The 26588-nt window shown below is 42.7% G+C and overlaps 1 protein-coding gene across 1 annotated transcript; it reads left to right on the top strand.

Annotated features, from left to right (window-relative positions):
* The first annotated feature begins 64 nt into the window (after positions 1-64).
* Positions 65-23617, top strand: ACAD8 (acyl-CoA dehydrogenase family member 8). The gene is made up of 11 exons (XM_080930684.1): positions 65-231; positions 7839-7939; positions 8705-8874; positions 9417-9526; positions 9897-9973; positions 15681-15818; positions 18591-18726; positions 18819-18916; positions 19536-19688; positions 20936-21038; positions 22764-23617. The coding sequence occupies exons 1-11, from the start codon at positions 135-137 to the stop codon at positions 22814-22816; spliced, it is 1236 nt and encodes a 411-aa protein (XP_080786810.1). The 5' UTR covers positions 65-134; the 3' UTR covers positions 22817-23617.
* The last annotated feature ends 2971 nt before the right edge of the window (positions 23618-26588 follow it).

The following is a 26588-nucleotide window of genomic DNA, read 5'->3' as shown; positions in this document are numbered from 1 at the left end:
AGTTCTACTGGAGCCTGCGTGTCAAGGGCTTGATGGACTACAACTCCCAGAGTCTCACGGGGGAGGGTCCCAAACAGCAAGTTCTGGCCTGGGCTATAAGGCCTGGGGTCTGAGACGGGGAATTTACCGAGGAGATGTTGCGGTCCGGTTCCCGGCGCCTTGGCTATCTGCGGGCTGCACTCCAGTCCCTGGCTCAGACCGACCGCCGGAGCATCACCTTCTGCATAGATCGTAAGGCTGGTCTAAGCGAGGGTAGAGTGGGACTTTGGTGGGCATTTGTGCGGGCCCGGGTTTCCAGCCGCTTGATGGTTCTGGGCTTTGCCTGACACTTATACCGACCCCTTTGGGTTTCTTGACGGACTAACTTCATCCTCAGACTCTGCCGGTCCTAGACCCGCTTATCTCTCTCCCCGACCAGTCCTGTTCCACAAGCTCGATGTACTTTATAAACCCAGGATCTGCTCTAGGGACCAGCTCTGCGGGGTCCCTGCGACCAGCTCTTAGTCCAGTCCAGTTGCTCCGCCCCCCCCAGCCTTGTCCCATGCTTTATAGAGGAGAAGGAACTTGCAACTTTGGTTGGCTTAAATCGTAGCAGTAGAATCCCAGGGCGGAGAGAATAAAGTATATGGGCGCTGGTAGAGATAGATGAAAAGTTTCAGGTTCTACCATATGTTCTGCCCACAAGTATAGATTTCATAACTTATAACCAGAAAACACTCTTACTGTAGAAACTGCTGCAGGAAAAAAAGATAACCACAATTGAGAAACCCTATCTGAGATTACAAACTGATTGTTTAGGAACCTGGCAGAAAACTTGAATGTAAGCGGGAGTGTTTGCCACCCACGCAAACCCAGTCAGATTTTGAGGTTTGTCAATCACTTACCAAAGAAAAATCCAGAACCACTTTTTCTTCTGGAACAAATTTTAAAGTAATTTTAAAAATTTAAATAAGTATTTATTGTTTATGGCAAATATAACTTTGACAACTGAGAACAGATTTATCAAGTACATTGAGGTATAGACTTTTTTTTTTTTTTTTTTTTTTTTTTTAGAAAACCAGAGACAGTTTTCAGAGTTACTGTCCTAGAACTGGGTAAACAAGGTTGTACGCTTTGATACTAAAGTATGGAGTTTGTCTCAATAACAAAAGAACGATACAATGTGTTTTCATGGCAGTAGTTGTTTTGACTTGGGCAGCTAAGATTTGTGATACACCTTATTTGGGTAGCCTTGGCAGTTCTGGAACTGCCTCTGTAGACCCGACTAGCCTTGAACTCACTGGAGACCCTACCACAACAACCATCACCATCCCCACCCGCCTCCCAAGCCCTGGGATTCAAGGCTGCACCATCAGCATTCAGCTAGCTCTCTTTCAGGGTTTTTCAAGAATGCTGGAGCTGGTGCCTAGCATTTTCATCCATGAAGCCCTGGATTCCATCCCCAGCATTGAGTCAGCCCACCAGACCTGCCATGGTGGCATATGCCTATAATTCCAGCATTTGTGATGTGGACGCTGGAGGGTCAGGGGCTCAGGTGAAGCCTCAGAGAAAGATGGAGGCCAACATGAGATCTTGTCTGAAAAACAAGAAATAAACTTTTCAGTCTCTACTTGTACATTTGTGTGCCACACTAGTGGGTGGGCTGTGGCTTACTTGTGTGGTAAATACTAAATGTGGGTTTCAAACCTACCTTAGATGATTTTGTTCCCAAATATGTGACACAAAACCTTTATGTTTATAATAAGCCTTAAAAGCACTAGAGCTGGGCAAATGTCAGCCCTCTAAGCTATTTTGTCTGCTTCCCCGGCAATAACCCCAAGATATAACTTGCCATGTTTTGCCTGGGCTGCTCCTATCCCAACAGGACGACCCTCATGGCCACAGGCTCACAATCTACCTACCCCATGGGGCTTTCTTCCTTTCATTCCTGTCTCCCTTTCTTCCCTTCCTTATCTGTCTCAAACCCCAAGCCTGGGAATCCTGGGAACTGAAGCTCTGTCTACCTCTCTTCTATCCAGCTGAGGGCATCTTTATTCACCCAATAGCTTTAAATTAAGGAGCAAGCTTTGCACAACAAAAGCTGGCACAGAAGAATGAATTCTCTTGAGGCAACTAGACCTTAGGATACAGAATTTAGCATTGCAATGTTACAGTCCAGGAGTCACCCCACTAACAACATGAACACCAATCCCAGCTAGTCAGGGATCATCTATTGAACACACATCTAAAGACTGATCAGGACAAGAGCTGGAAACTGCATTCCTGTGCATTGTCCACGGTCAGTTGGTATAGGGAAAAAAACCAAGCAGATGCAGGGTGGTTGGCATTTTTCCAAGGTTTTTAGTAGTTCAGATGTAACAGTCCAGACTAACCTGCATCTAGCTTGACTCTGCATGAAGGCTGTAGTTGGGAAATCTAGCTTGGCTCTGAGTGAAGACCATGGCTTGAGAATTTCCAAGAGGAGTAGTAGGTCTCTGCAGTGGTTTGGCCATTGGGAAGTGCTACTAGTAGAAGGTGTGGCCATATTGGAGGAAGTGTATCACAGTGGAGGTGGGCTTTGAGGGCTCCTTGTGCTCAAGCTCCACCCACTTTGGGACGCAGTCTTTTCCTGGCTGCCTTCAGAGCAAGATGTACAAATCTCAGCTTCTCTAGCACCATGTCTACCTGGACAGTCAAGCTTCCCACCATGATGACTAAATCTCTGAAATGAATGAAATGCCTCTACTGTGAGTTGCCTGGGCTTCACAGCAGTAAAACCCTAGCTAAGACAGTTTCATAAAAGGGTTCGTAGTCAGCCTGACAGTGCTCTGAGCCAAACTGTTTTTCTATATCTACAGTAAGGCTGCTTTTCTTTCTTTTCCTTTTCTTTCTGTACCACCAGTATGGGATGGGTGGTAAGCCTGAAGCAAAATGGCATTAGTTATGCCAGGAAAGTGATACCAGTAAAGCAGGTTTCAACAACAGCACACATCAACAGACCAAACCTTACTGTAGTGGTGAATCACTTGTGCCTATGCAAGGTTCTAGATTTAATCTCAACACTACAGAACTGATAGATGACTAGTACCTACATCTCTATAAATTGTCTTGTTGGTTTGCTTTGAGTTTTGTGCTGTGGGTTAAGTGTCTCACTTGGTAGTTGAAGCTGGCCTAGAACTTGGTAGTCCTGGATTTACTTATTTTAGACTTGAAGCATGAGCCACAGTGTCTGACTGTTCACTGTATATTTTAAGGGTAAATAATTTAAGAGAATTAAGGTTGACTTTATGATGAGCAGTACATGTAATTGTTATATATATGACTTTATCATTTCACAGGTGAGGAAGTTTTGTTCAGTGCCTAATGCAGCCTCAGTGTATGGTGGTCTGTAACACTAAATTTAGAAAAGTCACCGACTCACCAAAATCATTCCTTTATGTTTTAATTTTTTATCATTTTTTTTTTTTTTTTTTTTTTTTTTAGATAGGGTCTCTGTACATAGCTGTCCCAGAACTCAGTATGTAGACCAGGCTGGCCTCAAACTCACACAGATCCTCCACCTCTGTCCCCAAGTGCTGGAATTAGGTATATACCACCACTCCTGAGCCAGAGCTCCACAGCTTGCTTTGCTGCAGCTGTCAGGTACTCCTTGAGTGCCTGGATCTCAGGACCATTGTTTCTCTGGTTAACTTTATTACATTTGAAGATGCGGATGTTATTTGGAGTTTTGGGGGCTTTGCCTTTTGCTAGTAGTAAAGACTTTTCTAATCTTCCTTGGTCTTGTGGTATTTTTTTTGTGGGTTCCTTGTTGTCATTGTTAGTGTGTTTGCTCCTAAGACCGTGTCTCTCCATGTTCCCTCAGACTGACCTGCCACTTGCAGTGTCCTATGTCACCTTCCCAGGGCTTTGATAACCTACCTGCCCGCAGCTGCCTGCTCTGCTTGCCTGTTCACCCTTAGGCTGGCTCACCATTGTGTGGCCACTTGTGTTCAGCTTGTGTTCACGCCTTGAACCTGCCCTTGGGGTTCTGTTGTTTTCTGGGAACTGGGGTGCTTTTGCTTAGACAATATACTTACTTTTCTTTTGTTGTGGTCTGCATTTTAGAGTCAGGGTGTCACTATGTCCCCCAGGGCTATTCCAAGATTTGCCGTGTAGTTCAGATGGACCTCGAATTCATCTCATCGGCCTCTCTAGTTCTGGGATTACAAATATGGCATTATGCTGGCTTCAGTTTATGATTTAACTTGCTTTTCGTTTTTTTTTCTCTTGCTTTTGTCCATTTCGTTTTCTGAATATCAACTGTGATTGTTATATAAGAAGAATTTGTGGCTACATTGTATTTACTATATACTGACTACATATAACTTACATAAAACTACTCTTCTAAAAATGAAATTCTAAAACTTAAGTCTTTGGTTACCTGAACTGCTTGTCTTAGGAAGTAGCCTGTTACTTTGTTGTAATAAAAGAAAGATTTGTTAATACATATTAAAACTGGACATAGTGACTCATACCTGTAATCCCAGCATTTGAGAATCTTACGCGAAGGATTACCTCAAGCTTGAGGCCAACCTGAACCACGTAATAAATTGTAGGCCAGTATGAACTACAGAGTAAGACTCTGTCTCAAAAACTAAAAGCAAATAGAGCCTGTACTGAACTCTTGCTAGAAGTAAAATTCGGTAGCATTTTTTATGCCTTAAGGTCTTGGAATTGCTACCATTTAAGATGTGTGCGCACACATGTTTATGTCTGCATGTGTACCATGTTCATCTTAGTAACACCAGCACTGCCACACAGTTAATATCGGATAAATATTTGCTGGGTGCAGTGGTACTGGTATTCAGTAGTACTTAGTCCAGCACTGTGGCTGGACAAGTAACTACCACTGAAGTATGGCTTGGCTCCATTTTGTTTGTTGCTTAAATAGTGAGTTTCCTGCATAGTTGTTTTTGCTTTTTGTTTGTTTAGGTTTTTTCCCCCTACAATTATGAGTTTATTCCAGGGCCTCAGGCACGAGGCAAGGGTATTATCACCCAGTGTCGTTTCTCCCAGTTTTTTTTTTTTTTTTTTTTTTGCAGATGAGTATTAAACTATGGTTTGTAGCAGTAGCACTTGTACAAAAAAAAAAAAAAAAAAAAAAAAAAGCATAAAAAAAATAGCCTGACCCAGTAACAAAACTGTGAATTTTTTTTTTGTCCCACTCGATATTCCCAGGAGTTATACCTTCAGGTTTCTGTTTTAGGTCTTTTAGGGAAGACTGCTAGAATCCTCACAACCCTTTCCACCCCCATTACACCCCCCACCCCACCCACACATACAATTTTTGAGGCAAGCTCTTACTATGTAGCCCTGAATATTCAGGAATTGTAAGTAGGCCACATTGGCCTCAGGCTCAGAGTGAGGCCCCCTGGATGATGGGATTGAAGGTGTGCGCGCCACCACGCTGAGTCGGTCTTTTTAAAGTTATTTATTTTATAAATAATAGCTCACAAAATTTGTTACATAATAACCTGAAGATCCAGCTATTCCACTTCTAGGCATATACCCCAAATATGTTCCAACATATAACAAGGACACATACTCCACCATGTTCATAGCAGCCTTATTTATATCAGCCAGAATCAGGAAAGAACCCAGATGTCCTTCAACAGAGGAATGGATACAGAAAGTGTGGGACATTTACACAATGGAGTACTACTCAGCTGTTAGAAACAATGACTTCACGAAATTCTGAGATTCCCTTTTAACTAAGAGCAATGCCTACATGTTCCCTAGAGGAACAAGCTGTCACCATCACCCATGTGCTATGGGAAGAGCTGTACATAGCTAGCAGGTACCAAAGCAAATTATTGCCAAGAACAGCTTGTACTTTCCCTTTAAGTCTGTGTCTGTACCAGCTCAAATGTGCCCGTCTCTTCTGTAGTTTTTCTTCAGTATCTGTCAGCATTATAATGGCCAAAGGTTTAGTATTGAAGAGCCATATTCTCAGAATGTAACTATAGTGTATCTTTACACCTGCCCCTCCCCCCACACTTTTTTCTTGGGCCTCTGAGACAGTGGTTCTCAGTAAACCAGAAAGGAATGTGAGCGGTATAGGCCTGTCCAGCCTTATACAGGTTGCTGGCTCTGCTTCCGTGCTCTGGCTTCTGGAATGCGTTGTCTTCTTTTCCAGTCTTAAAAGGCCACTGCTTTTCACAGGAGTTTTGCCTAAGTTCTTTGTTTTTGGTATCTGCCTTGTCTCTGGAAATCTGCTTCATCTTAAAGACTATGGGAAATACTCTCGGCTTTCCTGACAATGTTTTCCAATTCAATCCTAGCTTCCGTATGAACTGTGGAGTGTTTGTAAAAATTAAACCCTGTGTTTTACCACTAAGGGACCAGGTTACTTATGTTGTGTAGGTACGTAGTGTCTCCCACCATTTCCTCTGCAGAGATTACGTTACAGTGAAGTCTCTGTACGCTTTTGGAGTTTCTAGAAAATGCTCATCCATCTATCCTACTTAACGTCATCACTGTGTTGGTTCATTCTCTTAAGCTTCATTTATCTTAGTCCAAGAAATGAAGCAGTCACTGAGTCATATCACAGTGGTTAAGACAGAAAACTTTCTAAGAATTCAACTTCTCTGTTGGAGACTTAAACTGTGTTTCAACATAAGAAAGGGTGTTTTTGTTTGTTTGTTTTGTTTTTTAAATTGGTGTTACTTACCAGTAGGTATATAACCTTATCCTTCCATTGTAGTCTTGGTTGGAAATTAAGCCAATGTATACAAATTATGATTTCTCAATTGATGTTCAGAGTAAATGTGTTGGTGGAAACAGTGGTGGGTGCCAAATATGCGGAGAGAGGATAGGAATTTTCCAAGGAATTTATGAAGACAAACTAGGATAGCCCATTGGAAAGAAAAAGCCCATGGCACTTGAGAGCAACTGTTGGCTTTATTTTATTTTCTTTGTTTGGTTTGGATTTGTGATGCTGAGCTTGAACAGGGACCTCAACTAGGCAACACTTTGCTTTGGGTTGTATCTCTAGCCCTTTATTTAAAAAAGAAAAAAAAAAGGACTTATGAGTAGGAAGATAAACAATTCTGAAAAGCCAGTTGACCTACTTAGAATTAAAAGAAAAGATTGGTAGGCCAACAAGATGACTTAGTGGGAGTAATGAGACCTACCACTGAACCTGATGACCTGAGTTTATCCCCAGAACCCAGTCTCCAAACGTGTCCTCTGACCTCCATATGCATATGGCATGGGTGTCTCTGTACTGGAAAGCTTGCCCCTCCCAGATTAAGTAAATAAAATCACTTGTTTGGAAAGAAATAGTGATAGAATTTGATTAGTTGGTAACTTCATGCTTCCTGCTTCTCCCAGAAATGACTTCTAATATAGTGGAGTCGGATCAGAAGAAGGTAGGAGTGCTCTTGTGGCTAGATGTTCCAACAAACTCTTTATGCATCCTGGTTTTTCCTGTAATGTTTGCGGAAGCGCTCTATTTAGCTATAACTCTGTCTTTCCAAGGAACCAAGGAAGAGATGTCTAGGAGTAGCTATATTTTATTTTAGGATACTATGGGTGAGTGCTAGAATGATCCCTTCTCTACCTGGGAAACTAGTAATGATCCTAGCCTAGTACTAGGGTAGCAGAGGTCAGTCTGGACTAAATTATGAGATCCTATCTCAAAAACAGAAACAATGGAACACATAGTAGGTGGGACCATTCTCTTACTCTTGCCTAGGATATGTCTAGGAAATGCCATAGTAGGCCCACTCTCAGCTTTGAGGTACTTCTTATTAGTGAAACTCTTCTCTCATTTTCATCCCAGAATTCAATATGTTTAATACTTCTACTCCTATTCACAGCTTCCTTGGGGCTAAATGAAGAACAGAAAGGATTTCAGAAAGTGGCCTTTGACTTTGCTGCTCGGGAAATGGCTCCCAATATGGCGGAGTGGGATCAGAAGGTAGGAGTGTTCTTGTGGCTAGATGTTCCAACAAATGCGACAAACAATGACTTATTTCCCTCTCTTTATAGTCCTAAATGCTCATTGTCTGTTCTCCACCCACCAACTCTTACCCAAGTGTGGTGGTAGATGTGCTGGAAAGTTCTATGTCAGCTTGACACAAGCTGGAATCGTTAGGGAAGAGGGAGCCTCAAATGAGAAAGGGCTTCCAGAAGATGGGAACATTTATGAGGGAGTGCTTAGCCCATTGTGGATGGGTCACCTCTGGACTGGTAGTTCTGGGTTCTATAAGAAAGCAAAGTGAGCCAGCCAGGAAGCAGCACTCCTCCATGGCCCCTGGTGTCTGGCCTCTTGAGGTCCTGTCCTCACTGCTTTTGGTGGTAAACTGTTCCATGAAAGCGTGAGTGAAACAAACCTTTCCTCTCCAAGTTGCTTTTGGTCATTCTGTTTCATTACAGCATTATGGCAATAGTAACCCTGACCAGGACATTAGATGGCTCCTTTCTTGGAAGTCATCCTGGATGGAAGGGGACGCCCCTTTTCTTTTTTAATTTCTATTTTAATTAAATATTTAGACATACCTGAAATTAAAGCAGTTCTATAGAAATGCTTTTGGAGAACATTTGTTAATTGATGCCAGTATAAAATAACAAGGACATTTGAAGCCAGGATTTCCTATAGACGTCCTAATCCCTTCATTGTCCCCTTTAAAGGAAATTGTCTCAGAACCGGTCTCTGAGCACCTTGCTCTCTTTTTCTATGTAGGAGCTGTTCCCTGTGGATGTAATGCGGAAGGCCGCACAGCTGGGATTTGGGGGGATCTACGTCCGAACAGATGTGGGTGGATCTGGACTGTCTCGCCTTGATACTTCGGTCATCTTTGAAGCCTTGGCCACAGGCTGCACCAGCACCACTGCCTATATAAGCATCCACAAGTGAGCACCCACACCTAAAAGCACAGTGAAGGGCTGTGCTCACCCAGGCTGGTAGGGAAATTTCACTGAGAAAAAGATGAATTATGGTGGGTTGACTGTACATGGGAAACTGAACTGTTACTGGTACACAGTAGGTCTGCTGCTGCCTATTGGATTTGGTTCTGTTGCCTTCTATTGGTTTTGCCGACATCCTCTCAAACTACAGTTTTGGTGCCAGCAGACTTCTTTAGTTTTCCTCTATCTATATAGCTGAGATGTCCAGTAGCTTGAGAAATTAATAGGAAGTACATTTGTCTCTGATTTTTAGGACTTATTTAATCTGAGAAACACCTTGGTCCCCAGTATAAGTATTGCAGCAGTGATTTTGGACCAGTCCCTTCCTTTCAAGTTGTGTCATCTCATTTGTCTCCTTCCCCTTCCCACTCTCTCCTGCTCCCATTCTGCCTTGTTGCCCTTCATTTCTCTCCCCACCCCCAAACCCCTGAACTTTCTTGTCTGTCTTTATTTCTGTTGCTGGCTTTTCTTCTTGATGTACCTATCAGCATGTGTGCCTGGATGATTGATAACTTTGGAAATGAGGAACAGAGGCACAAATATTGCCCACCGCTCTGTACCATGGAGAAGTTTGCCTCCTACTGTCTCACTGAACCAGGTGCGTGTGTCCTCCCTGCCAGCGAGACCTACCAAGGAGACAGACAAGTGGGACCTGTGTGGTCACTGCACATAACATTGGTTTACAATGCAGTTTGGTTGTGGGATAATCAGGGAACTTGTCCTAGGTCCAGGGCCTTTAGGTTAGAGTTCCTCCAGGCTGCAGACCACTAGTGGCTGCTTTGGTAGAGAGGCACTGGACTGCTCGATGCAAGCAGTTGTTACCCAGCATGAAGAACTTCTTGGTCATGTGGGTTTTAAAGCAATGCATGATGGACTCCTAGGAAGACCTGCTTAGATGTGGGGCTGTGCCAGACTCTTGTGATATCACTCACCTCCTCCCATCTGTTCCCCTTTGACCCCTGTCCCAGGCAGTGGGAGTGATGCTGCATCTCTTCTGACATCAGCTAAACGACAAGGAGATCATTACATCCTTAATGGTTCCAAGGTAAGAGCGTATGTTCTCAGAGCAGCTGGAGGCTGTTGCCACATGCCTCCTAACAACCCTCAGTTCCTTGAGTCTGAGTTATGACTTCTATGTAGCAGTTCACATTGGGCAGGGCCTCTCACTCTTACCTTTTATGATCCAATTGTATATAATTGCATGGACTTTTGTCTTGTTTATATATATATATTTTTTTATTCTCTCTTACAGTACATCTGAACCATATTCCTCCCATCCTTCTACTCCTCCCAGTACTGTCCCATCCTTCCACCCAAACCACTGCCATCTCCCCTCTCCCCTAGATATAGAAATTAGGCCTCCCAGGTTATCAACTGAACACAGCATAACAAGATGCAGAAAGAGTAGGCACAAGCCCTCGTAGCAAGGCTGGATGAGGGAGCTCAGTAGGAGGAAAGGGTCCCAGAGTAGTTGAAAAGTCAGAGCTACCCTCACCCCGACTGTTAGAAATCCACAAAGCCCCCAGCTAAGTAACTATAACATATTTGCAGAGGATGGAGCATGGACCCATATAGGCTTCGTGACTGACACTGTGAGCCCCTATGAGCCCAGCTCACTTGATTCTGTAGGCCGTGTTCTCCTGATGTCTTTCACCTTTGGCTCCTATAGTCCTTCCTCTATCTCTTCAGTGGGGTTTCTCAGTTCTGCCTAATGTCTGCCTGTGGGTTTCTGCATGTACTGCCCCCATCAGCTTCCAGAGAAGCCTCTCTGGTGACGACTGGGCTGACAATTGGGCTAGGCACCGATCTATGGGTACAGCAGAGTATCATTAGGAAACATTTCATTGACTTTTTTTCTCCCACAAGTTCTGTGCCTGCATTACTTTGGCATATGTTGCAGACAGCACAGTCCGTAGGTTGAAAGATTGTGATTGGGTTTTCCAGTTCCACCACTGGAAGCCTCGCTTGGTTACAGTTCAGGCTCCTTAGTCCCCATTTCTAGGAGTCCTCACTAGGGTCAGTCTTGTAGATTTCAGTTTTGACTGTACTAGGTTTTCACATCACACCCGAAAGTGCCCCTCATTCTCATCTCAACCTGCCCCCATAAAATCTATTCTATTTCCCCTTCCTGGGGAGATCCATGCATCCCCTCCTCCTGCTTGACCCCTGTTCCTTAACCTCTCTGGGACTATGGATTGAAGTATGATTATCCTTTGCTTAACATTAATATCCACTCATAAATGAGTACATACCATGTTTGTCTTCTGAGCCTGGGTTACCTAACTCAGGATGATTTGCTTGTTTTTTTTTTAGGTTCATCCATTTGTCCGCAATTTTCTCACGATGTCATCTTTTAACAGCTGAGTAATAATACTCCAGTGTATAAATGTACCACATTTCCTTTATCCATCTGAGGTACATCTAGCTTTTTCCCAGTTTCTGGCTATTATGAATAAAGCCACTATGGGCATAGCTGAGCAAGTGTCCTTGCGGTAGGGTATATGCCCAAGAGTGGGAGAACTGGGTCTTAAGAAACATTGATTCTGTTTTCTGAGGAACCACCATATTGATTTTCATAGTGGCTATACAAGTTTGGACTCCCACCAGCAGTGAAGGAGAGTCCCCTTGCTCTGCATCCTCACCAGCAGGAGATGTCACTTGTGTTCTTGATCGTAGCCTTTCTGACAGGTATAAGATGGAATCTCAAAGTCGTTTTGATTTGCATTTCCCCGATGACTAAAAATGTTGAACATTTCTTTAAGTGTTTCTCAGCTATTTAAGATTCCTCAGTTGAGAATTTCTTGTTTAGGTCTGTACACTATTTTTTAATTGGATTATTAGGTTTGTTGATGTCTAGTTTCTTGAATTTTTTTATATACTTTGGTAATTAGCCTTGTGCTGAATGTGGGATTAATAAAAATTCTTTCCAATTTGTAAGCTGTTGTTTTATCCTTTTGATAGTGTCTTATAGAACAGTTTCATGAGATCGCACTTATTAATTATTGATCATAGTGCCTGTGCTATTGGTGTTCTGTTTAGGAAGTTGTCTCCTTTGCCAGTGTGTTCAAGACTATTCCCTAATTTCTTTCCTATTAGGTTCAGTTTCTATGACTTTATGTTAAGTTCATTGATCCATTTGGAATTGAATTTGTGCAGGGTGATAAACATGGATCTATTTGCGTTCTTCTACATGCAAACATCCAGTTATACCAGCACTACTTGTTGAAGATTTTTTTCCTATTGTGTATTTCTGGCTTCTTTATAAAGAATCAGGTGTCCATCTGTGTGTAGATTTATCTGGGTCTTCAGTTTGATTCCATTGATCAGCCTATCTATTTTTATGGCAATACCACACAGTTTTTATTACTATAACTCTACTATATCTTGCAACCAGGGATGGTGATACCTCGAGATGTCCTTTTATTATTCAAGTTTTTTTTTATAGCTATCCTGGGTTTTTTGATTTTCTATATGAGGTTAAATATGGTTCTTTCAAGGTCTGTAAGGAATCTGTTATAGTTTTGATAGGGATTGCTTTTAGTTTGTACATTGCTTTTGGTAGGACAGTTACTATGTTAATTCTTTTTTTTTTTATAGTAGAGAATAGAGTTTATTCAGGTCATGGGGGAGTTAAGAGGGTGGTAGAGGCAAAGAGAGAGAGAGAGAGAGAGAGAGAGAGAGAGAGAGAGAGAGAGAGAGAGAGAGAGTAGAGGAGTAGAGGCTGGCCATGAGCACCTGGAGGGAGAGGGGGGAAGGGAAAGGGAAGAGGAGGGGTAGGGGTGGGAGAGCAAGGCTGCAAGAGCACAAGAGCAAGAGAGTTACTATGTTAATTCTATTGATCCATGAGCAGGGGAGATCTTTCCATCTTCTGATATCTTCTATAGTTTCTTCAAAGACTTGATGTTTTTGTCATGTAAGTTTTTCACTTACTTGGTTAGGGTTACTCCAAAATATTTTATATTGCTTGTGGCTATTGTGAAGGGTATTTTTTTTTCTCAGTCCATTTGTCATTCATACCTAGTAGGGCTGCTGAATTTTTTGTTTGCTTTTGAGTTAATCTTCTATCCAGCCACTTTGCTGAAATTGTTTATCAGCTATATGAGTTTTCTGGTAGAATTTTTGGAGTTGCTTACATATACTATCAGTGTTAGGAAAACTATAAGCTCAGGAACTCCAAGACCAATTTCTCAGCACAAAGGAAATTTATTTGCACAATCAGGATAGAGGTCAGGGAATAAGAGACCAAGACACAAGATAGAGGATGAGGGAGAAGGGGAAGGGAACAAGGGAGAGGGAGGAGGAACATTTGTCCCAGAGTACAAAGGATTGCCTCTGGATAGAGAGGAGACAGATGTGGCCCATAGGAAAATGGCAGTTTATAAAGGTACAAGGGGAAGAAGGCAGACATGCTGAAGGAGGAGTGGAGAATTCTACAGCAAGGAGAGAGTGTGTGTGTCATACTGGGTGTAGCTCATACATATACTATCGAAGTCCACCCCCACAGTGACATGCTTCCTCTAACAAGGCAATACTTCCTAATAGTGCTACTTCTAAGCATTCAAAGACAGTCAGTGGGAGCTATACCTATTCAAAGTATCACAGATGAGGTATTTAGTTTTCATTGGACATGTTAATTAGGTGAACCAAAAGGGACTTTTATTCCTGGACTGGATCTTGGTAATCAGCCTCAAGAGCAAATAGGGAATAGACCTTGGTAGCTAGCTTTAAGAATGTAATCTGTTCTTACCAAGGCAGAGGGAATAGGGGAGAAGGTCAAGGCCTGGCCTGGCTGTGCTTGTCACTATTGAGCTGGCCAGAGTCCCTTTGATCAGATTATCTGCAAATATGAATACTTCGACTTACTCCTTTCCAGTTTGCTAATAGTTTGTATGGAACTTCAGGTACTATATTGAATAGCTATACAGAGAGTGGCAGCCCTGTGTTATTCCTTATTTTATAGTGGAGTTGTTTGGACTTTTTCTCCATGTAATTTGATGTGGGCTACTGCTTTGCTGTATATTGTCCTTATTGTGTTCAGGTATGTCCTTGTATCCTGACTTCTCTAAGACTTTATCACGAAGAATTGTTGGATCTTGTCAAAGGCTTTTGCAGCATCTAATGAGATGATTATATGTATTTTTTTTCTTTTCTTTTTATGGTGGGTTACTAATTTTTGTATATTGAGCCATCTCTGCATCTGAAATGAAGCCTACTTGATCATGGTGGATGATCTTTTGATGTGTTCTTGGATTCCAATTGTGAGAATTTTGTTGGAGTAATTTTGCATCCATGTTCATAAGGGAAATTGGTCTATAATTTTCTTTCTTTGTTGAATCTTTGTAAGGTTTGGTTATCAGTGTGACTGTAGCCTCATAAAAGCAATTTGGCAATATTCTTTTTATTTTGTGGAATAATTTGAGGAGTATTGCTGTTAGTTCTTTTGAAAGTCTGGTAGAATTCTGTACTAAAGCCTTTTGGCCCTGGGTTTTTTGTGGTTGGGAGACTTTTAATGATTGCTTCTATTTCCTAAGCAGTGTAAGTCCATTTAATTTATTTATCTAATCTTGATTTAACTTTGGTGAATGGTATCTATCTAGAAAATTATCTCAACATTTTCAGTTTTATAGAATACAGGTTATTAAAAGTATTACCTAATGATTCTTTAAATTTCCTCAGTGTTTGTTGCGTCCCCTTTTCATTTCTGGATTTCTCTGTTCAAACTTCTTTTAGTTAGTTTGAATAAAGGTTTGTCTGTCTTACTGATTTTCCCAAAGAACCAACTGTTTATTTTGATGTTGTTTGTTTTTATTTTATTGATTTCAGCCTTTGGTTTGATTTCCTGCCGTATATTTCTCTTTTTTCTTCTTCTTCTTCTTCTTTTTGTTCTAGAACTTTTAGGTATGCTGTTAAGTTGCTAGTATAAAATCTCCCCAATTCTTTTTCGTTTTTAAGATTATGTATAGGAGTACTCTACCTGCGTGTACACCTGCGTGTCAGAAGATGACATCAGATCCCATTACAGATGGTTATGAGTTGCTATGTGGGTGCTGGGAATTGAACTCAGTTTCTCTAGTACAGCAGCCAGTGCTCTTAGCCTCTGATCTGCCAGTCTAATCCCTTCAGTTTGTTTATGTAGGTACTTAAGTGATAAGAACTTTCTTCTTAGCAGTGCTTTCATTGTGTCCCATAAGTTTAGGTTTGTTGTGCATTCATTTTCTTTGAATTCTAAGAAGTCTTTTAATTTCTTTTTTATTTCTGTCTTGACCTAGCAGTCATTGGGTAGCATCTTTTCTTGTCTTATCAGGAGGGGGTCTCCTCTGGAGTTAGAGAAAGGGAACATTGGGGATAGTGTTTGGGGTGGATGCACCAAGAGAGTGAAGGAGGTCTTGAGGATGCCTACTCAGAGTTCTGGTGACTGGTGTGGCCTCAGGTCCGGCAAGGAGTCTCCACCTGAGTTCCTGGCTGGGTATTTTGGGATGGCAGGCGGATTGGAGAAAGCATCAGGGTGCACAGAGTGGAAGAAGTCTGGGGAGGCTGCTCGCTTGGTCTTCTGGGAGGTGTGCCCTTCTTTGTCTTGTTATCAGCTAAATCCCTGATTCTGTAAATTCTGACAGAGCAGGTGCCCTTTACCCCACCTTCTGCATCACCCACACCTTTGTTCTGTTGTTGGGAGTGTTCCAGTGTTTTCTCCAGATGACAGGCTTAGAACTCAAGCATTTTCTGACTCTCATGTACCCTCTTTCCACACCCAGGCCTTCATCAGTGGGGGAGGTGAGTCAGACATCTATGTGGTCATGTGCCGAACTGGTGGATCTGGTCCCAAAGGTGTCTCCTGCATAGTTGTAGAGAAAGGAACCCCTGGCCTCAGCTTTGGCAAGAAGGAGAAGAAGGTGAGTCTCTGCTCAACTGTAAGGAACTCAAGTTATGGGTCTCTGCCATGTGTTAAAACAACTGCCCTTTTTCACAGAATTGGTTTATGAGCAGGTATGTAGCAATGCAAGAAGTCATTGCTGAAGAAACAGGCTCCTGAGGGAATGACAGATTTGCCAGCTTTTTTTATAAGCTTCTGCCTATTTAAGTTCTCATTTTTTTCTGTGTCTACTTTTGTCCTGTGCTTATTTTTCTCTTAGTACGTCTGTGCTATGAGCTTATGTGCGTGTATCAGAGAGGAATTACTGCTGGGCAAGTTCCTCGGTTGTTCACCATATTTTCTGCTCTCCTTTAATGTATTGTTACATTGTAAGGTAGGGTCTTATTCTGCAGACCTGGCTGTTCTCACTCTATAGACAAGGATAATCACACTCACAGAGATCCACCTTCCTTTGACATCATACCTGACCAGACAGCATCTCCTATTGAACCGGGAACTTGCTTCTCAGTGAGAAGAAGTGGGCTAACCAGAAAGTCTCAGGAAAACTCCTGTCACTTCCCAGCTATACTTGGCTGGGTACTGAAGCTTGAACTCAGGTCCTTGTGCATGCAAAGCAGTCATTTTCCCAATTGAGCCATCTCCCCAGTCCTTGTTCTCTATTTCTTAGTCAGCTTTTACCATACTTTGTTATCCCCAAAAGATACACTTCCTCCACCAAGGCCACATCTCTTAATCCAACTGCTAACCCATATTCAGATATGAGCCTATGGGGTCGTGCACATTCCAAGTGTCCTGCCTCTCTGTTTGCAACCCCCCCTTGGTTTGAGACACGGTCCCTTAACTGAATCTAGCACACATGAATTGGCTATTCTGGCCTGGCTAATGAGCTCTGGGAATCTGCCTTTTTCCTCTTTAAAGATTTATTAAGGGCATCAGATCCCATTACAGATGGTTACCATGTGATTGCTGGGATTTTGGGACCTCTGGAAGAGCAGTCAATGTTCTTAAGCACTGAACCATTTCTCCATGCCCAAACCTTTTTTCATGTCTTTATTTACACACACACACACACACACACACACACACACACACACACACACACACAACTGGCTTTCTATTTGGGGACTAGGGATGTAAGTAACCTGAGGCCCATTTGCTTGTGTGACAGGTATTTTTACCCACTGAACCATGAAGATATATACTTTTTACAATAAAGATTTCACAGGTGTGAGAATGATTCAGCAATTTGTAGTTTGTTTTTTTAATGAATAGATTTTTTTTTCTAGATTTTCCCTGCGTAGCTCTGGCTGTCCTGGAACTCATTCTGTAGATCAAACTGACCTCCAACTCAGAGCTCCCCCTCCCTCTGCCTCCCTAGTACTAGGATTAAAGGCATGGACCACCACCACCCACCATGATTCTTAAGGTCAGAATTTTCAGATACATTCCTGCTTTCAGGTGTCTAGATTTGGTTTGGCAGAATGAAATGAGAGGCAGCCTTACAAGGCAGTACTGGGAAGTTTCAGATGTTTAACAGAGATACAAAAGCTTGAGAGAGAGCAAATTTGGTTGCAGTTACCTGTTTTTTCTCAGACTAGGTCTCCTTAGCCCAGACTGACCTCAGACTTGCTCTGTAGTGAGTGCTCACCGTGAACTCCTGATCCTCCTGCCCCTGCGTTTCCAGTGCTAGCCTTGCAGGCAGGCACCACCATGCTTGGCTAGAAGTTTTATGGTAGGAAATGGTGTAAAAGGCAATGTTTTCCAGATAGGGAGCATTATATGTAGTTCACAGTTTTCATGAGCTGCCTTATTGAACCTGATGTTCTTTTGAGTTTCTGAATACCTTCATGAGGAGCCGATGGACTGTAACTATGTATATATGAGACTCAAAGTGAGGCTCTGCTAATAGGTTCCACTAGCTTTCTAGCCCAGCTGTTGTGCTTTTATGTAAGAAATAAAAAATCACAAAGAAGTCAGGTGATTTTTCTTTGTCAAGTCAGAGGCTACATTTTAACTGTTCTGATGCTTCTCTGAGTTTAATCTGACATATCCCATGATGCTCTAGTAAGCCAATTTTCTTGGAAAAATAAAACAAAAACTCATACTTGTGGCATTTGCCAATTCATGACAGATTTCACAACACTTCTGCAAGGTCATAGAACGCTGAGTTAGGAAAAACAGCAGCTCTAGTGAGTTGACATCACAGTACTGGGTTTCACTGCAGCTAAATGGTAGACTAGGGCTCTCCTGGGCAGTGCATGTCATCTTATCTTGTCTAATTATAGCACCTTTTAGGGACACAAATCTTATAAAAGGAAAAATGTGGTTATTGTTCCCAAGGCCTTTAAAAGTAAAATTTTCCAAATAATTTCTCCTGGAAGTTGTACTAAGAGACACTGAAAATAAGGAGGGTTCTGGTCCTGATTCTACAAGAAGTGAGAAGTATTTATAGATAGAGTACACGAAGTAGATTTGGGTAATATGTTACACTGTGTTAACCAGGCATGGGCTGTAATCCCGGCACTTGGGAGGCAGGAGGAGCACACTGCAGTCAGCCTGGCCTATAGACTAAGACCATATTGAAAGATAAACAAAACATTGCTTATTTGAAATAAGCATCCTTCTAAGTATCGACAAACCTATACGTCTGAACTTTTTCCTTTTGTTTTATGTTCTTATGGGTCTAAGTGCCAGGTTGCTGGAACCCACACATTACAAGCTTCTGTCCACAGGGAAGACCTCCCTGCTTGGGAAATCATAGGGTAGCCACTAAGACCCTGATTTTTGCCAGGTGGGGTGGAACTCACAGCCAACCCGAGCAGTGATCTTTGAAGATTGTGCTGTCCCTGTGGCCAACAGGATTGGGACCGAGGGCCAGGGCTTTCTCATCGCCATGAAAGGACTGAATGGTGGAAGGATCAATGTTGGTGAGGCCAGAAAGGAATGGGCAGGGAAGGCAAGGGTCAAGGCTAGCAACTGTCATTCAGGCTCAGCTGCAGCCCCGATTCTTGCTCTCCAGCGTCCTGCTCTCTGGGAGCTGCTCATGCTTCAGTTATTCTAACCCAAGAGCACCTCAAGGTCCGGAAGCAGTTTGGAGCACCTCTAGCCAGCAGTCAGGTATGTTACCTAGGGTCTGCATTGCGTTTGCTTCTGTTCATGCCTTCCCCAGGGCCCACATTCTTGATGTGTGTGGGGGGAGCATGACAGGACCATGAAATCCAATGAAGAACTTGCCACCATCTTAGTATTTTGCATGTACCAGTGCCTTTTTTTCAGGAGGCAGTAATACCAAGGCAAGCAAAGCAGGCTTCTTTAGCAGTGGCAAGAGAATGTGGAAGTCCTTAGAAAAGGCACCTAATTTAAGATATCTTTGTGAGTGAGTGTGTGTTTGTGAGAGTGAGCGTGTGTGTGTGTGTGTGTGTGTGTGTGTGAGTGTGTGTGTGTGTGTGTGAGTGTGTGTGTGTGTGTGTGTGTGTGTGTGTGTGTGTGTGTGTGCATGCCTGTGTATTATAGTGCCTACATAGAGGTCAACAGATAGCTTTGAAGGAGTTGGTTCTCTCCTGCCCATGGATCACCTGGGGTGGAATTCAGTTTGATCTTTGTATGTGTAAGTGCCTCTACCTGCTAAGCCCGCACACCAGCTCAGGATGTTTCATCAGTAGTTCCCGATTATCCCCCAGGTGACCTGTCTAAAGCCATGTGTCTATGTTGGTTTTATCCTTGCCTGTGGCTATAGTACCTGCAATTCAAGTTGGCAGACATGGCCACCAAGCTGGTTGCCTCCCGGCTGATGATCCGTACCGCAGCAGTGGCTTTGCAGGAGGAGCGGGAAGATGCAGTGGCCCTGTGTTCCATGGCCAAGCTCTTTGCTACAGAGGAATGCTTTACTGTAAGTGGTGTCTTCTGACCTTCCTGAGAGATGTCTCATTTATAGAGCCCCATCCTCCTGAGGCACTGAACGAACCACTTTGGACCTTTAGGATTTGTGAAAGGTCTGCATGGGAACTCTCTCTGCTGCTTTTGTAGCCTTCTCTGTGCTATTGAATGCACCAGTAAGGCTCTGTCTTTCGGGTGTGTTCTAGATGAGGCACATCTTTGTAAGGTTCAGAACAGCACAGTGATGCTAACCCAAATTCAGCACCAATTATCATGTTTACTTTGTCCCACACAGAGCTGTCTCTACATTGAGACCACTTTGTCACTAGGTGGCACCTGAACTTCCTACAGCCAGTCAGTCCTGTTGGTGTAGGACAGCACAAAAGGAGAAAAGCAAATGTCTACATTGTCTGACTGGCAGGAATTGACTGGCTCTGTAGATTGTCCTGAAGCTGTTGTATTTTAATGTTAATTCTATTTCCCCAAGAAGGGCTGCCTAGTCAAATGACTCCAACTGAACCTTCCCATTTTAATTAGTAAAATAAAGGAAAGCCAGTAACTGGGCGGGGAGGGGGAGGAGGAGAGGGCTGAGAGGTCTGAGGGGGTCAGAGGATGAAGCGGGAAGGTCGTGGCGACATGGAGCTTCCCAAGGACCAGCTGGACCCAGGTGGGATTTATTGGTGTTAAAAAGCTATGAATATTAAGGATTTTACAGGTCTAATATCTCATATAGAAGGGCAGTTTGTTTCTTTGTTTATTTGATGCAATTTTGTAGTGTAGAGGGTTTGTGGGTTGAGAGTTGAATATATAAACCTGTATGAAAAGCTGTTGGGCTGTAGAGTTGTGATTGTGTTGAGTTTTAGGGCAAACAAACACTCGGGTCGGAGGTGAAAGGCAGGCAGAGGAAGACCACCAAGGGTTGTGCTGTCAGGGTTTGGCCTTGGGGCCTCATACTAGGTGGCTCAGGCCGAGCAACGGAGGCGCACATGGCTCTGTATCAGGGTCGGGCCTGAGAAGTGAGACCTCGGGGCCGATAAAGAGATAAAGTTATTTTATTTTTTAATATTTACTGCAACAGGTTCAGTAGGAGGGCTGCCTTTGTGTGTGACCACTTAGAATCTGGAGCTCCTCCCTGGGATCTGTTCTTTCTCATTCACTGAAAGTAGGCTCCCAGGCTGAGGTTTGGAGTGTCGAGGGGAAGCTAAAAACTGTACAGTTTCCAAAGACCAAAGACATCTGTGTCCTCCTGTCTCCCAGCAGATCTGCAACCAGGCTTTGCAGATGCATGGGGGTTATGGCTACCTGAAGGACTATGCTGTTCAACAGTATATGCGGGACTCCAGGGTCCACCAAATCCTAGAAGGTAAATCATGGCAGGGATTACTCTCCTCTGTTTGCAGCAGTTGAAAGACCGATGCTTTTCCAAGCCTATGTCATTACTTCCGTGCTGGCTATCCCTCAGGATCCTGCCAAGTCCCTGTCTTTCTCTCCATCCCTCCTCTCCTCAGCCCTGCTTTGTCAGCGCTCTGTGGCTACTTAGAATGGGCTCTAGGCTAGGAGCCTGGTGCCTCTGCCTTATCCTCATGATTGAGGCATCAGACCACTTCTTTTCAAGGACAGCTCAAACCAAGCTAGGATGGCAGAAATCTTGTTGAAAAACACACTGGTGACAGTTTTCTACTGTTGGAAAGGACCTGGGCCTCAAGGATCCTAAACTTCCAAACAGCAGTTTAGCAGCCACAAGGTCTAAATGTCACCTGTGTTAGCCTTGCTAGTATAGTGTTTAGTAAACTTGTCAGCGTGTGACTTTGTCAGGCAACTGTCTGAACTGTTAGGCAGGCACAGAATGTGGCTTATATTCAGTACTCAGTGGATGAGTCTAGAAGGGACACACCTTTTTCCCAGCTAGTGTAGGCAGCCAGGGCTGTCACAGTACTGGGGAAGTGTGGGACAGAAGTTTCTCTGCGTGCTTTTTGGTGAAAGAGTGTAGGGGTATTTTACTGGGATCACAGAAGGCCTACAAAGGATTTGTGTCATAGCTGAGTAGGTACCATAATCTTCTGGAGCTTTATTAAAGCTGGTTAATAAATCTCCCCACTCCCAGTTTCTGCTCCACTGGACCAAGTGAAGGCTGTGGTCATTGGCGTGTAAAAGTTTGAGGCTCACTGACCCTACGTCTGAATCATAATCTGCTTTCTATCCAAACTTGAACTCTTTATTTGGCTCAGTCCCTTATACTGAAATCAAATTTCCCAGAGTTCTTGAGTGAGAAATGTCACCATTTTACAAGGAGGTTTGGGTATGTCTTTCCTTGAGATCATGTGTACTGCCCTCAAGGGCTTTACTTTGTATTCTGTGTGTACTGAAGGCCACAATTAAGAATGAAATGAGCAATCAATTCCCTCCCTCAGGGGAAATGTTTTATATAAAATATCCAAAAGGTAAAAGATACTGTGTTTTTTCATCCAGGATGTATATATTTTTTCATATTTTATTTGTTAAACTCTTCAGATTTTTCCTATCTTTGTATATGTATAGTTAAAATTTAAAAATTAGAGTTATACTATTTTTCTTCTGCATCTTAATTTAATAAACCATTTTTGTCACCAGAAGAGGTCTTTAAGAATGTAAATATTATCCCACTGAACCAACAAGATATGTAATGGGTACAGGTACCTACTATTCCCAGGACCCAAATGGTGGAAGGAGCAAACCTGTCATATAGGTTGTCTTCTGATTTTTTTTATGCAAACCATGGCATGGGCACACTCTCACAATACATACACATGCATGCACACACCATAAATACAATTAAAAATCGTGACAGCATAAATATTGGCAGGTGTGGTGCTGCACACTGTAATTCTAGCATTGGTGGAAGCAGGACTATCAGGAGTCAAGGCTATCCTCAACTACATATTGAGTTCCAGGCCAGCCTGGGCTACATCAGACCCTGTCTCAAGCCAAACGGCAATAAATGTAAATACTATTTTTTACACTGTCATTTCTCTGTGATTACAGAAGGTCACAGCTGCTTCAGTCCATGATTTCTCGGTCCCTACTGAATCTGTCATTGTCCTTCTTGCAGGTAGCAATGAAGTGATGAGGATGCTGATCTCCCGAAGCCTGCTTCAGGACTAGCTCCCAAACTGGTGAGCCTAGCCTGGAGCTCTGTATGCAGCTGCAATCAGTGTTGGACGCTCATGTGGGCTGTTCAGCACAAATGAATCATGAAGTAGACTGAAGGGCTGTGCTCTTCTAAAGAGACCATGGGTCAGCTGCAGTGCTGGCTCGGAGACAGGAACAGTGTTCCTAGCAGATCTAGAAGGGCTGCTCTGAGGAACCATGCCCAAAGAAGACCTGCACACCGCTTTCCTCATTCTGGAGAGAAACAGTCAAAGCTGTGGCTTGGATCCACATGATGTGCATTTTATTAATTCTTGTCCTTAGGGTCTGGGTACTTCAATGAAACTTTTCCTGTTAAAGAGGTCAAGTCTGGGGAGGCAGGGGCAGTGGACAGTCCTGCCTCTTTCCGGTTTAAGTTCTGCACTAGGGGTATCTCAGGACAGTACTCCTGAACTCACATCATCAGGAAGTATTCGGGAACCTACTGCTAAGCGATGAATTGGGGTGCACCTTTAACTCCTGTAACCATGAAATAAATGTCAAGGGCTAAGATTGTTTTAGAATATTTGGATTTTTATATGGGATTGCTTTCCTCTGGGGGGGGGTCCCTTCTCTTTTTAAGTGCATTTAATTAGTCCTTTGATGAGCAAAATCTATGTCTTTACTGCCTTCTTCAATGATACACCTTAAAACTATATTTGAGATTTTATGTTATATTTGATTAAATATTTCATTGGATTTTGGAATAGAGATTTCTCCTAAGGCAGTTTGTCTTTTTAAAAGTACATCGTTTTATTAATAATTTTGTAAACAAACTATTATTTGTCACGTGTGAACATCTATTATTCAATGATTAGAACTTTGGGGAGAACCCTATTACAGATGTTTACTTAATTAGTCTTTTGATGCTTAGAAAAAAGAAAAAACATTTGTGAGGTAGTTTGTTAACCATAAGTCAGTGATTACAGAAAAGGGTCTATGTCCGTAGTTATGACAGACATTTTCCATAGACTCTGTCTTTGGAATCGTCTTCTTCATGAAAGCAAAGTATGATTCAATGTTGAAAATGGGATTAGCAAGCGCTGAAGTAGTGTAGGGGTCACAGTGTCTGGACAAGACAGAATAACCTGGCAGAAATGGGAAGGTACAAAAATGGGAAGGTTTACAGAGAAGGTAAAAATTCAGGTAAAGCTATGAAAACGCTTAATACTTAAAGGAAAAGTGCTCTACAGAAGTCAAGGGAAGGGAGTATACAGGCTTTGTGTTGGGAGGTGTTGACATTTGTGGTTATTTCATTGTGGTTTGGTGTTCGCATAAAACAGAAAATACAGTTTCTTTATTTGTGTGTGGGGGGTGCATATGATGTCTATCCGTGTGTGAGGACCACTTTCTGTGAAAGTCAGGAAAACCTTGGTGCATCTCCCACAGTGAGGTTCCAAGAGTCAAGCAGATCACCAAGCTTTCACCCACTGAGGAGTCTCCCTGGTTCCAAATTAACCCATGCTTAGGGATGAAGATGAATGTGTAAAGACAGAAGGCATACCCAGACTAGTGAGTTTTCAAAATTGTCCAAGTCTGAGAGACTCTGAGCTTTTGGAAATAGAGGGGAAAGAGCAGTGTAAGACATTGTAGATGGTACTTAGAATGTCTGTCCTCTGTGGATCCTAGAGATCTTAATGTTAACCAGGCTGTTTTGTTGGAATTCCGGAGGTTTCTTCTCAGACTATCTATATTAATGCCTTTAAAATTATGGTTACTAAAGGTACAAGCCATGGGACTGTGGTGATGGTTCAGCAGTTAAGGGCACTTGCTGCACTTCCAGAGGACCCAAGTTTGATTTCTAGTACCCACATCAGCATCAATTGCCTGTAACTACAGCGTCTCTAACTCTGGCTTCTATAGGCACCTGAGCTCATTTATACACCCTCACACAGACATACCTGAAATACACATAATTAAAAGTAATACAGAAAAAAAGATTTCAAAAATACAGACTAGGTTAGATGGTTTAGTCCAGTAATCCCAGTAAAGCAGATAATTGTTGTGAATTCAGATGTAGCTTGGGCTACATACAGAACGAGACCCTTTTTCAGAGCTGATAAAGTAGCTCAGTAGTAAAGTACTTAGTTGGTATGCAGGAGGCCCCAGGGTTCTCTACCTTTAGCACGGAAATAGAGTTCTTACTGTCATCTTTAGATAATACTAAGAGATTTAAGGAACTCCCATCATTGTTGTTTTATATCATAAGTAAAAGCAAAAATAGCGCAGCAGTGTTCACTATTCTTTGAGAGAAACTTATGGTATGGCCAGGTAAGGCATTTGTGCTTGTGGTGTAAGAAAGTGCATCAGTGAAGGAATTGAGGTGATACTATGGGTTGAATTGTGTCCCCCAAAAGATAGCCCTGGACATCCTGGCACATACTCTAATTTGGCAGTTATAACTCGTTAAAATTAGGTGATGGTACCATATCGTAAACCCATAAACCAGTGAAACTACTTATGAGATAATCATGTGAAGACTTAGGCCCAAGGACACCATTTGAAGACAGGCTACCAGTTATTGTCAGCTGTCACCAGAAGCTAGAGTAAGAAACAGGTTGTAAGGATCCATGAATTTTGGAAGAATGGTACTCCAGTATGCAAAAACAAAGAGTGTGTGTTCTTCAGGAATCCAGCATGAAAGGGTCTACCATTCATCAAAATTGTGACCTGGGGTTGAGCTTGCAGGCTCAGTTTAAAGCCTATGAGGGAAGTTCCAGGGAGGTGTAGGTAATCTTTATCCTGATTTGTTGGCTCTATCTCTGTGGGTGTGGGTGGCTCTGGGATTGGTTAGAGCTCTAGGGGCTTTCAAAACCATTGCTGACTAACTATTATTGGCTTGGGGCAGATGGCAGGGCAGATTCTGATTGGCTATGTGTGTGTTTTCTCCCCCCCAGGAACTGTTTGCTTAGTTCTGGGAAACAAACTTGGGTCTAGTTTCCTGTGCTGGCATCTTATAGCTTGTTATGGAGTCAGCCTGGTTCAATCCTCTCAAGACTGTCCCTCACAGCCCTCAGACAAAAACAACAAAACACAAAGCTTTTGACATTTAAATTGTGGGCTGGAGAGATGGCTCAGCAGGTTAAGAGCACTCACTGACTGCTCTTCCAGAGGTCCTGAGTTCAATACCCAATAACTACATGGTGGCTCATGCCCTCTTCTTGTGTGTCTGAAGACAGCAACAGTGTACTCAAATAAAATAAATAAATAAATATTAAAAACAAAAGAAAATTGTGCAAATCTAGAGAAAGAGGCCTCACCAGATACAAACACCTTATAGAATACCAAATAAACAGGCCCACAATAAAAACCCTTCACACCATTGTTAGGGATTAATTCTAATGCTTGCGATTAATCTGCCCCTCCCCCCTTAAGGAATCTGCCTGTCCAAACGCTGAAGGTCCTTGTCTCTAGTTGGTTTTCAATAGATCAATAAAGAACCAACAGCCAGTGGATGAGCCGGTAGACTGAGGCAGGACCTTTAAGATTTGTACAGGCTAGGGACTAGGAGAAAAGAGAGGAGATAGATCAGATTTAGAGCTGCAGAGGAAAATTCATCCAAGATGTAGGTGGAAAGGGAAAGAGGCCCTATGGGAAGGGCTGCCCAGAAGGTAATGGGACAGAAAGATAAAACATAGATTTAGAAGGTGTTGAGCCAGGAGTACTAGAGGGAAATGTATGTTAGAAAAGTGGGTGGAGGATTAGAACTGACCAGCCTTTGAGGTAGTCAACACATATTTAAAATTAA

The sequence above is a fragment of the Micromys minutus genome (genome assembly GCF_963924665.1).
Source record: "Micromys minutus genome assembly, chromosome: 16".
In the NCBI taxonomy this organism is placed as follows: Eukaryota; Metazoa; Chordata; class Mammalia; order Rodentia; family Muridae; genus Micromys; species Micromys minutus.
Note: the sequence above shows the minus strand (reverse complement) of the source record. Positions and strands in the feature narration are given on the sequence as shown.

Bases quoted from the DNA above. Each gene is read 5' to 3' on its own strand.
- ACAD8 (XM_080930684.1), top strand. From the start codon at position 135: ATGTTGCGGTCCGGTTCCCGGCGCCTTGGCTATCTGCGGGCTGCACTC. The intron at 7,940-8,704 runs GTAGGAGTGTTC...TTTTCTATGTAG, and splicing joins TGGCGGAGTGGGATCAGAAG to GAGCTGTTCCCTGTGGATGT. The intron at 18,917-19,535 runs GTATGTTACCTA...CTGTGGCTATAG, and splicing joins CACCTCTAGCCAGCAGTCAG to TACCTGCAATTCAAGTTGGC.